This window comes from Heterodontus francisci, chromosome 22, assembly GCF_036365525.1.
Source record: "Heterodontus francisci isolate sHetFra1 chromosome 22, sHetFra1.hap1, whole genome shotgun sequence".
Lineage (NCBI taxonomy): Eukaryota > Metazoa > Chordata > Chondrichthyes > Heterodontiformes > Heterodontidae > Heterodontus > Heterodontus francisci.
The window spans coordinates 53,275,951-53,288,789 of NC_090392.1; the positions used below are offsets into that span (position 1 = coordinate 53,275,951).

At 42.2% G+C, this 12,839-nt stretch overlaps 1 protein-coding gene across 3 annotated transcripts in view; it reads left to right on the top strand.

The window, feature by feature from the left end:
- Nucleotides 1–12,839, top strand: part of LOC137381373 (fibrous sheath CABYR-binding protein-like) — a 71,829-nt gene that overhangs the window by 33,449 nt on the left and 25,541 nt on the right. For all 3 annotated transcript variants that reach the window (XM_068053857.1, XM_068053859.1, XM_068053858.1), the window contains 3 exons: nt 5,753–5,851; nt 8,182–8,748; nt 8,837–8,955. In XM_068053857.1, the coding sequence (XP_067909958.1) occupies nt 5,753–5,851; nt 8,182–8,748; nt 8,837–8,955 (785 nt within the window). The remainder of the gene's footprint in view (nt 1–5,752; nt 5,852–8,181; nt 8,749–8,836; nt 8,956–12,839) is intronic.

Sequence of the window (12,839 nt, forward strand, 5' to 3'; positions counted from 1 at the left end):
GTTTAAACTAATTCAGCAGGGGGATGGGAACCTAAATTGTAGTTCCAGTGTGCAGGATGTTGAGAGTAGTGAGGTCAGGGATAAGGTTATAAGGACACAAGAGGGCACTGGCAAGCAAGAGCTTGGTTTAAAATGTGTCTACTTCAACGCCAGGAGCATCCGGAATAAGGTGGGTGAGCTTGCAGCATGGGTTGGTACCTGGGATCTCGATGTTGTGGCCATTTCAGAGACATGGGTAGAGCAGGGACAGGAATGGATGTTGCGGGTTCCGGGCTTTAGATGTTTCACTAAGAACAGAGAAGATGGTAAAAGAGGGGGGGGTGTGGCATTGTTAATCAAGGAAAGTATTACAGCGGCAGAAAGGACGTTTGAGGACTCGTCTACTGAGGTAGTCTGGGCCGAGGTTAGAAACAGGAGAGGAGAGGTCACCCTGTTGGGAGTTTTCTATAGACCTCCAAATAGTTCCAGAGATATAGAGGAAAGGATAGCAAAGATGATTCTTGACAGGAGCGAGAGTAATAGGGTAGTGGTTATGGGGGACTTTAACTTTCCAAATATCGACTGGAAATACTGTAGTTCGAGTACTTTAGATGGGTCTGTTTTTGTCCAGTGTGTGCAGGAGGGTTTTCTGACACAGTATGTAGACAGGCTAACCAGGGGCGATGCCACATTGGATTTGGTACTGGATAATGAACCCGGCCAGGTGTTAGATTTAGAAGTTGGTGAGCACTTTAGTGATAGTGATCACAATTCGGTTAGGTTTACCTTAGCGATGGGCAGGGACAGGCATATACAGCAGGGCAAGAATTATAGCTGGGGGAAAGGACATTATGATGCGATTAGGCAAGATTTAGGATGCGTAGGATGGGGAAGGAAACTGCAGGGGATGGGCACAATTGAAATGTGGAGCTTATTCAAGGAGCAGCTACTGCATGTCCTTGATAAGTATGTACCTGTCAGGCAGGGAGGAAGTTGTCGAGTGAGGGAGCCGTGGTTTACTAAAGAAGTTGAAGAGCTTGTCAAGAGGAAGAAGAAGGCTTATGTTGGGATGAGACGTGAAGGCTCAGTTAGGGCGCTTGAGAGTTACAAGCTATCCAGGAAGGATCTAAAGGGAGAGATAAGAAGAGCAAGGAGAGGACACGAGAAGTCATTGGCGGATAGGATCAAAGAAAACCCTAAGGCTTTCTATAGGTATATCAGGAATAAAAGAATGACTAGAGATAGGTTAGGGCCAATCAAGGATAGTAGTGGGAAGTTGTGTGTGGAATCGGAGGAGATAGGGGAAGTGTTAAATGAATATTTTTCTTCAGTATTTACAGTGGAGAAAGAAAATGTTGTCGAGGAGAATACTGAGATACAGACTACTAGGCTAGATGGGATTGAGGTTCACAAGGAGGAGGTGTTAGCAATTTTGGAAAGTGTGAAAATAGATAAGTCCCCTGGGCCAGATGGGATTTATCCTAGGATTCTCTGGGAAGCCAGGGAGGAGATTGCAGAGCCTTTGTCCTTGATTTTTATGTCGTCATTGTCGACAGGAATAGTGCCGGAAGACTGGAGGATAGCAAATGTTGTCCCCTTGTTCAAGAAGGGGAGTAGAGACAGCCCTGGTAATTATAGACCTGTGAGCCTTACTTCGGTTGTGGGTAAAATGTTGGAAAAGGTTATAAGAGATAGGATTTATAATCATCTTGAAAAGAATAAGTTCATTAGTGATAGTCAGCACGGTTTTGTGAAGGGTAGGTCGTGCCTCACAAACCTTATTGAGTTTTTTGACAAGGTGACCAAACAGGTGGATGAGGGTAAAGCCGTGGATGTGGTCTATATGGATTTCAGTAAGGCGTTTGATAAAGTTCCCCACGGTAGGCTATTGCAGAAAATACAGAAGTATGGGATTGAAGGTGAATTAGTGCTTTGGATCAGAAATTGGCTAGCTGAAAGAAGACAGAGGGTGGTGGTTGATGGCAAATGTTCATCCTGGAGTATAGTTTCTAGTGGTGTACCGCAAGGATCTGTTTTGGGGCCACTGCTGTTTGTCATTTTTATAAATGACCTGGATGAGGGTGTAGAAGGGTGGGTTAGTAAATTTGCGGATGACACGAAGGTCGGTGGAGTTGTGGATAGTGCCGAAGGATGTTGTAGGTTACAGAGGGACATAGATAGGCTGCAGAGCTGGGCTGAGAGATGGCAAATGGAGTTTAATGCGGAAAAGTGTGAGGTGATTCACTTCGGAAGGAGTAACAGGATTGCAGAATACTGGGCTAATGGGAAGATTCTTGGTAGTGTAGATGAGCAGAGAGATCTTGGTTTCCAGGTACATAAATCCCTGAAAGTTGCCACCCAGGTTAATAGAGCTGTTAAGAAGGCATATGGTATGTTAGCTTTTATTAGTAGGGGGATCGAGTTTAGGAGCCACGAGGTCATGCTGCAGCTGTACAGAACTCTGGTGCGGCCGCACCTGGAGTATTGCGTGCAGTTCTGGTCACCGCATTATAGGAAGGATGTGGAAGCTTTGGAAAAGGTGCAGAGGAGATTTACTAGGATGTTGCCTGGTATGGAGGGAAGGTCTTACGAGGAAAGGCTGAGGGACTTGAGGTTGTTTTCGTTAGAGAGAAGGAGGAGAAGAGGTGACTTAATAGAGACATATAAGATAATCAGAGGGTTGGACAGGGTGGATAGTGAGAGCCTTTTTCCTCGGATGGTGATGGCAAACACGAGGGGACATAGCTTTAAGTTGAGGGGTGATAGATATTGGACAGATGTCAGAGGTAGTTTCTTTACACAGAGAGTAGTAGGGGCGTGGAACACCCTGCCTGCAACAGTAGTAGACTCGCCAACTTTCAGGGCATTTAAGTGGTCATTGGATAGACATATGGATGAAAATGGAATAATGTAGGTCAGATGGTTTCACAGGTCGGCGCAACAACGAGGGCTGAATTACTGCGCTGTAATGTTCTATGTTCTATGTTCCCGACCTGCTCCTGCCTCTGCCCCACTTTGCGTAGGGTGGGGGGGTGGGGGGCAAGAAACGGGCTGCCCACCCCAGCCCAATCAAGGCCCTAAAGTTGCCAATTACCGACCACTTAAGGGCCTTTGCCCACCTACACATGGATTTTACGTGTGGCAAGCGGGCGTCCTGGAGCCGGGAAAGGCTGCCCAGTAATAGCTGGCGGCCTCTCAGCGCCCCGGGGATGGGTCCTGACAATCAGGCAAAGGGTGCCCGATTGAGCGCCGCCCCCCACTTCCCCAACCACCTCCAGGAACCAAGATGCCCCCTTCCCCCCAAACAACCACCCTTGCCTCTCCGGGGCCCAACCGATTACCCCCGGCGAGGCAACCAAAACTCACCTTGGATCCCGGCTCCCAGGCATCCTTTTTGGTCGGCTGGGCTGCAGTCCCAGCAGTGGCCACCACTGATTGGCCGGCAGCTCAATGAGGTGGGAATTCCTCCCTCAAGCAGGTGGAAGTCCTGCCTAAGAACAGTTAAAGCCTGGGGACCCGTAAAATACGGGACGGATCCCCAGGCGAGGTGGAAGAGGGTTCGCCACTGACTTTTTCGTCGGTGGCCAGCTCTCGTCCACCCAATGTAAAATCTAGCCTTATGTCTGCAAAGGTCATTGTTAAAGAGCAAGAGGGTAACCAGGGAATGGGTTGGCCCACTCAAGGACAGAGAAGGGAATTTATGTGTGGAGCCAGAGGAAATGGGCGAGGTACTAAATGAGTACTTTGCATCAGTATTCACCAAAGAGAAGGACTTGGCGGATGATGAGCCTAGGGAAGGGAGTGCAGATAGTCTCAGTCATCTCATTATCAAAAAGGAGGAGGTGTTGGGTGTCTTGCAAAGCATTAAGGTAGATAAGTTCCCAGGGCCTGATGGGATCTACCCCAGAATACCGAGGGAGGCAAGGGAAGAAATTGCTGGGGCCTTGACAGAAATCTTTGCATCCTCATTGGCTACAGGTGAGGTCCCAGAGGACTGTAGAATAGCCAGTGTTGTTCCTTTGTTTAAGAAGGGTAGCAAGGATAATCCAGGAAATTATAGGCCAGTGAGCCTTACGTCATTGGGAGGGAAATTATTAGAGAGGATTCTTCGGGACAGGATTTACTCCCATTTGGAAACAAGAACTTATTAGCGAGAGGCAGCATGGTTTTGTGAAGGGGAGGTCGTGACTGAGTTTTTTGAGGAAGTGACAAAGATGATTGATGAAGGAAGGCCAGTGGATGTTATCGATATGGACTTCAGTAAATACTTTTACAAGGTCCCTCATGGCAGACTGGTACAAAAGGTGAAGTCACACGGGATCAGAGGTGAGCTGGCAAGATGGATACAGAACTGGCTCAGTCATAGAAGACAGAGGGTAGCCGTGGAAGGGTGCTTTTCTGAATGGAGGGATGTGACTAATGGTGTTCCGCAGGGATCTGTGCTGGGACCTTTGCTCTTTGTAGTATATATAAATGATTTGGAGGAAATTGTAGCTGGTCTGATTAGTAAGTTTGCGGACGACACAAAGGTTGGTGGAGTTGCGGATAGTAATGAGGATTGTCAGAGGATACAGCAGGATACAGCTCGGTTGGAGACTTGGGCGGAGAAATGGCAGATGGAGTTTAATCCGGACAAATGTGAAGTAATGCATTTTGAAAGGTCTAATGCAGGTGGGAAGTATACAGTAAATGGCAGAACCCTAAGGAGTATTGACAGGCAGAGAGATCTGGGCGTACAGGTCCACAGGTCACTGAAAGTGGCAACGCAGGTGGATAAGGTAGTCAAGAAGGCATACGGCATGCTTGCCTTCATCGGTCGGGGCATAGAGTATAAAAACTGGCAAGTCATGCTGCAGCTGTACAGAACTTTAGTTAGGCCATATTGCGTGCAATTCTGGTCGCCACAGTACCAGAAGGACGTGGAGGCTTTGGAGAGGGTACAGAAGAGGTTTACCAGGATGGTCTGGAGGGCATTAGCTATGAGGAGAGGTTGGATAAACTCGGATTATTTGCACTGGAATGACGGAGGTGGAGGGGCGACATGATAGAGGTTTACAAAGTTATGAGCGGCATGGACAGAGTGGATAGTCAGAAGCTTTTTCCCAGGGCGGACGAGTCAGTTACTAGGGGACATAGGTTTAAGGTGAGCGGGGCAAAGTTTAGAGGGGATGTGCGAGGCAAGTTCTTTACACAGAGGGTGGTGAGTGCCTGGAACTTGCTGCCGGGGGAGGTGGTGGAAGCAGGTACGATAGCGATGTTTAAGAGGCATCTTGACAAATACATGAATAGGATGGGAATAGAGGGATACGGTCCCCGGAAGTGCAGAAGGTTTTAGTTTAGGCAGGCATCAAGATCGGCGCAGGCTTGGAGGGCCGAATGGCCTGTTCCTGTGCTGTACTGTTCTTTGTTCTTGTTCTTTGTTGTCCAACTGGTTAAAAGGTAGCCATTAACATGGAATGGGGCCATTAGCATTTCTATTGCTTTCTTCAAGGCTGGTCCAGACATGATGGTTTCAGTCTCCAGCAGTCATTATATATATTCGCAGTACAGGAGCGGTCACCTGATCTCTTACTCCATTTTGTCTGGTAGCAAAAATATATCCATTTTTTGGAAGGTTAATTCATCAGTTCATTTTTATAGTTCGTAAGTGTGATAAGTCACAACTGACTTTGCAGTTGGAATATTTTTGATCGCTACTCTAAAGAGTATAAGATTGCCATGGTTGCTACAATCATATAGTATTACTCGAATAATTATTCACTTTTTTTTGCAGACCAAGCCAGAAAGCCCTGAGGATACATCAATGAAGTGTATAAATGTTCCGAAGGATCTCTCATTCATCTCCAAACAGACTATATCTATGATATTGAAGGTAAAATACAAAGGTTACAGAGCAGGAAAGGAAGAACAACTGTAGTAGTAAAATAACTTTTTCCTCCAGCAATAATGAAAAGAATGGTAGAGCTGACCTTTAACAATCGTCAAATATTTCTGGGTTTGATGTTTGGCACCGGCATATTAAGGGACATCTCTTACATAAGCCACAAACCAAGTGAACTGTATCTGGTAGAATTTCTCTGACCTTTTCTCAATCTCCTGCTATAGTTTCAGTGGAAGATTGGCAGAACCCCTGTAGAAATGGGGAAAAGCCGAGCAGAAATGGGGAAAACCCCAGTGGAAATTCCAGGCGTACATCGGCACTTGTAACTTGCCTCACATTGGAACCTACTCTCTATATGTATTTTCCTTGTGTTTCTATAAGAGAATATTTCTCTACCAGTTTCCTGATTCTCCTTTCTTCTTTCTTGGGTGCAGTTCCATTGCTGAGTTACTTTTGTGTGTATTGAAAATGAATGTCAGCAGTCCATTCAACTACAGGAACATCACAGCCCAGTCCTGCCCTTTTCTGACCTTCACACATCCATACTTCCAGAAAAGAATTAAAACCTGCTGTTTTTTTTGCTTTCCAAACCAATAGAGTTCAGGCTAATGATAGGAACCTTTCTATGATCCCATCTGAGACCAGCTAACTCAGCACACTTCTGCGATGGTACCTGAGGCCATTCTCAGTAGTTAATTGAATCAACTCACTTGTCTAAATTTTGTGAATGATATTACTTTAACATCTGCAGTGGCCCATTAACATCAACATTGAAATATCACTGGTTTGAAAATTCTGGCTACTCATTCATCAGGGAGAGGCTTTTCAACAATTCTTGGAAGCAGAGGTAGTAATTGCATTGTTATTAGATGAAAATAAACAAAAGTGAACTAAAAGGTGCGCTGGACATGTATTTTTCTAAAGTAATATTCATAAAATAACATGCTCTTTTGCAGACACAGTCATGGTTGATGAAAGGTGATTAACGAGATTTTGTATCTAACCCAGGAACCTTTTGTGTTATGAGTTCTCAGAGCTGTAGTCAGACTTTCAAGTGTGACAAGTGCTATTCCTCTGGGATCTGTTCTCAGGTCTCAACTTTTCATCATATTTATGAATGACTTAGATGAAGGAATATCCAAGTTTGTAGATGATACGAAATTTGGAGGGACAGTAAGCAGTGCAGATGGGAGCAAAAGGCCATAAATTACGTGAGTGGGCAAAACTATGGCAGATGGAGTTCAATATGGGCAAGGATGAGGTCATCAACTTTGGACCCAAGGGGTTTATTTTCTAAATAGTGAGAGACTAGGAACTATCAAGGAGTAAAGGGATTTGACAGTCCAAGTACACAAATTATATAGAGCTAGTAGACAGGTACTAAAAGCAATCAAAAGGCTCATGGAATGTTGACTTTTATCTCAAGGGAGCTGGATTACAACGGGAGGAATTTATGCTTCAGTTGTATAGTGCCTTCTTCAGACCCAAGCTGGAATATTGCGTTTAGTTTTGTGCACTTCACTTCAGGAAGATATATTGGCCTTGGAGGGGGTGCAGCACATATTCATCAGAATGAGATTGGAGTTCAGAGAGTTAAATTATGAGGACAGGATGCGTAAACTTAGCTTGAATTTCCTTGAGCGTAAGAAGTTGAGGGGAGTGATCTGATCGAGGTGTTTAAAATTTTAAAACAATTTGATAGGGTAGATGCATCCTCTGATGGGGAATCAAGAATGAGAGGACATAATCTTAAATTTCAAGTTCAGCCATTTAGAAAGGAAATCAGGAAGCACCTTTTCATTCAACAGGTGGTAGAAATATGGAATTATGTCCCCCAAAAAGGCAGATTTGGGACAATTGGAGCTTTCAAGACTGAGATTGATAGATGCTTGTTAGGCAAGGGTAGCAAGGGATTTGGAATAAGGCTAACAAATGAAGTTGAGGTACAGACCAAAATGATCCAACTGAATGGTGGAGCTGGCATGAGGGGCTGAAATGCCTGTTCCTGTTCCTATGCTAACATAGACAATATATTAGGGATGAGATTTTTGATGAAAAGGAGTGAGACAAATTATAAATCTATTTATAAAGAACTGATTTATACTTTTATTCCACCTTGCAAACAATCTAGAATCGTTCCCCCATGGAGCTACATTTATTTATAGGAGTGAGCTAACACTAAACTAGGTAATATTTGTAAGCCTACATGATTGACTCCTTGCTTAAATGAGCAAGAGTTGATTGTTCTGCTCGTAAAGCAGCTTTCACAATGTCTTAAAATTGTGCTAAAATTAAAATAATAATTCACTTGTTTTTCATAGGAAAGGGAAAAAGAAGGCTGGAGCCTAAAGTTGGCACCCAAGTTGGATGATACAGCCTCTCCGACAACTCAAGAACCAGCAATAGGTCCACGGGAAGACAAATCCCCTCAAATAATTGAAGCAGCGCCAGAAGAAGGTTCATGGGAAGCCATGGCCCCTCTGATGATTGAAGCAGCACCAGAGGAAGGCCCTAGTGAAGATACAGCCCCTCTGATGATTGAAGCAGCACCGGAAGAAGGTCCATGGGAAGACACAGCCTCGGTGATGATTGAAGCAACACCAGAAGAAGGCCCTAGTGAAGATACAGCCCCTTTGATGATTGAAGCAGCACCAGAACAAGGTCCATCGGAAGACACAGCCTCTCTGATGATTGAAGCAGCACCAGAACAAGGTCCATCGGAAGACACAGCCTCTCTGATGATTGAAGCAGCACCAGAACAAGGTCCATCGGAAGACACAGCCTCTCTGATGATTGAAGCAGCACCAGAAGAAGATCTCACAATGGAAACAGCACCAACAGAAGAAGCAATAGAACAAGTTCAATCCCCAGAGGAATTGCCTGTGATGGTAATTAAGGGTTGTGCTTATCATTCAAAGAAGGATTTTATTGTCTTATAAGCAGTTTTCTTATTTTAAAGTTTTTTTTTATTTGAAGGATAATGAGGAGGAAACAAGAAATCCAGCTGAACAGCAAGCTGCTGTGATCATACAGTCAACATACAGAGGTTACAGTACAAGGAAGAAATTGAAAGAAGAGTCACCAAGCCCAACTGAGTGAGTTCTGTAATCCACTGGTTCAGCAGACATACACGAGAGGTCATTACTTTGTATGTTTTCTATTGCTGCATCTTAAAGTACTTTTAGTTCACCACTAAAATGCACTGCTAACTTTGTTTTGTGCCAATTATCCCAAATATGAATGTTTCAAATACTGGACTCAGGAACCATACAAAAGAATTCTACTCCAGTAAGGGTTTTTTTAAATAGAGAGTGTAATTGAATCATTTTAACATTCTAAGTATTTTGATTTTTAATGTACATCCACTTAAATGTAAAAAATAAAAAAAAGAGTTCAGTATATTTCTTCAACGAGTATACTTCTGACACAGTGTCCAGTTTACATTTAATGAACCAGACATGGAATAAGAGCTTTGGAATTTGAGTGAGTTGAAACATGTATGAATCGAAATACCAGGACAGTTGGATGTAATAATTATCTGTCTTACAAAATTGAGGACTTTCTTCATTCTCTAAATCATCTACATACTGGTGGAGCAATTCAGACTGTTGGGTTAAATACAAGGTATGATACCCCTTTTAAGATGTTTTGCAATGTATAATTTTCTGCTTTAGCACACATTGGGAAATTGCATTCCCCTGGACTGTGACTTTTCATCCATCAGTTTTATTGGATGGAAAATTAGGAGCTGTGGGTAATTCTGATTAACTGAAAAGGAAAATGTCTACTATGATGCCTTGACATCAATATTATCCTGAAGACTGTATCTCTTCCATTGCAACACTGATATTTATGCAGTAGAACAAGTTTTGATTAAGATGCATGCGACAGCAAATTTTAAGCACCTTGTGATTGGTGTTCATCATTCTGTGTGACATGGCTTCCTGCCAGATTTGTCTGTGCATTCAGCATGTTCTGCTTTATCCATTTTGTTCTGTGCTATTTTATACCAACTCCTTTAGAGTTAGCAGGACAGACTGAGACCTCCACATTTACAAGTAGAAGCGAGCTGTGCCATTCAAAATAAGCACTCTCCTCACCAGAGTTTGGGGTGGATGATAACTGGATATCCCGGACTGCACATAAGCTTAGCATTCCCAATTGCTGGCCAGGGGGATATGTGTGTGTGTGCGGATGTTACATATGTACATCAAACACAAGACAACAATGGAGTTGGGAGGAACCTTCAGGTCAATGGGTTAGTAAGGTTTGTGATCAGGGAGTGCACCCCATGCAAGATTTTTAATTAGAAAATGGATAAGAATAGGAATTACTATCAGTGATATTATCATTAATTGATATTATCATGGGAACGGTAGCATAGTGGTTATGTTACTGAATTAGTAATCCAGAAGCCTAGATTAATGATCCAGAGACTGAATTCAAATCCCACCATGGCAGCAGGGAAGTTTAAATTCAGTTGATCAATAAATCTGGAATAAAATGCTTGTATCCATAATGATGACCATGTAACTACCAGACTGTCGTAAAAAAAAAACTATCTGGTTCACTCATGTCCCTTGGTTGGGGAGTCTAGAACCAGGGGACACAATTTCAAAATAAGGGGGAAGCCACTTAGGACTGAGATGAGGAGAAATGTCTTGACTCAGAGGGTTGTGAATCTTTGGAATTTTCTCCCCCAGAGGGCTGTGGAAGCTCAGCCATTGAGTATGTTTAAAGCAGAGATTGACAGATTTCTATATACCAATTGCATAAAGGGATATAGAGATAGTGTGGGAAAAGGCATTGAAGTGGATGATCATCCATGATCATATTGAATGGCGGAGCAGGCTCGATGGGCTGAATGGCATAATCCTGCTCCGATGTTCCATTATTCCTATATCAATATTAATTGTGCTTATACCAAGTCACTCTCTCTCTGCTGTTTTAGCAGAGGCATTCATTCTTTTGAAATAAACAGATTAATACCTCGATTTTGCTTTGCATGGGTTGATACCTCCATTAAAGTAGTGCAGAGAGGAATTTGGTACATGTCTGTTAAAATATGCATACAATAATGTTGACAATAGTAATTTCTACCCTATACTGTAATCATTAAAAAAGGTATGAAAATACTGTACAATTAGAACCACAGGTCATGATTTTTTTGTTGTAGTCAGTCTAACTATGCTAAAATAAATTTGACTAAAATGTTCATTAAATATCAACCTAAACCACGGAAAAGATAATCTCCATATGTAACTAAGGAATTGGTGAGAACAGTCATCCCAAATATGGTTTTAAATAGGTTAGAGAAATTAATTTTATTCAAGAAATATGGAAGGCTTCTTAATTGAAACTTTGCCACTGTGCAGATAGGTGCTAAATTGATAGATACTAGATATCTGTTTACGAAAACATCTTATCTTGCCAAACATAGATTCTGAGCGTATCCAATAAAGAGTGTCACAATATATCCTCAACCAAGGGAGCAAGGCTGGATCTGTATATGGCCAGCACTAGCAACACCACTGTTTATAGATTGCCCATTACTGCACACAGATATTAGTGTCTGTCCTAAATAAAAAGTGTACTGTGGTGATTCTATAACGAGTTTGAAAACCAATAGATGTTTTGGGATTTTTATTTCCAATTCATACAGATATGAGGTTGCAGCACAAAAGTTAGTAAATAAAGAATCTATCACATCATCATAACACTGTAGAATAAGAGTAATTAAATCTAAAGCCATGTTGGCACTCTTATCCTGTAGGGAACTGCTGTTGTGCAAAATGTTAGCAAATCAGTTGTCTTTACTGGCATGAACATGGAGAAACAGGCAGGCCAATTTGAAGGGTTGACTCTTTGAATCAGCTTTCTATCCTCCATCCTGTAATGCAGCATAATTTCAAAAAATGTGCTGCTTGGACTTAATTGTGTCTGTTACTGCTGACACCCGGTTTGAGCTTGTTCCAAAGTTTTTTTCTAACCTGCTTCCTTAAAGTTTTAAGCTATGGATTCCAGCTGGAATGCTTTATTTTCAAATGTTGAATTTGGAATAGATACTGCTGAGTTAACTCCTTCTATCACTTTTGCCTGCACAACATAAATACGCTTTAAAATTGAAGATTCACGTTTCCTGAAAAGAGGTTGCATTATTGAAGACCACTTCTGAATACGTGTGAATTTAAAATGCTGTGACTGGGAAATGCAGTCTTTGCAATCATTAATATGAGAGATGCTGATTCTGTAGAATAACATGCTGCTAGCATGAGGATAGCATAGCAATTCAGGTATAGCATGGTATGAGACAGAATAAAGCTTTCTCCACCAACATTCTTAATCCCTACTTCAAAAGAGCACTGTTTATAGAAGTGACTCATTTCCCATCCTAATATTGTCTCTGAGAGATTATTTTAATATCAGTGATTTGTTGGCAGTTTTGTCCTGTGGATCTTTGCCTCGAAGAATTGAGTCAATCTACACAAACTCTTTTCATTGAAGACTGGGCTCAGTCTAGCAATCAACAGATAATGTGCTATCCAACAACACTAAATCATCTTAAAATTGAGCATTACCTTGGTTGTAGTATTTTCATACTTTACTCAACAAGGTGCACTAAAAAAACCCTTAGAAAAATAACAGATTTACTTTGAAAACATGCTGTAGATCCTGTTTGCCATTTCTGAAGCCTTTTAAGCTATGGTTTTCTGCTTAGAAAATATTCATAGGGTGGAACAGTTTCTATATGACCCCAATACAAATAGTGGGAGGTGAACTCATGACTTCTGGTGGAAATGATCAGTAATAAATTCTGATTTGCAATGTCATAGCAGTAAAGCAGCTTCTGTTTAAGGAAGCAAAACCTTACATTTGTGTAGGGCCTTATGTCACTCAGAAATATGACAAAAATCTCCACATTGGATGAATTAAATTGAAATGCATTCACTATTATTGTGTAGACAAACTTTAAAGCAGT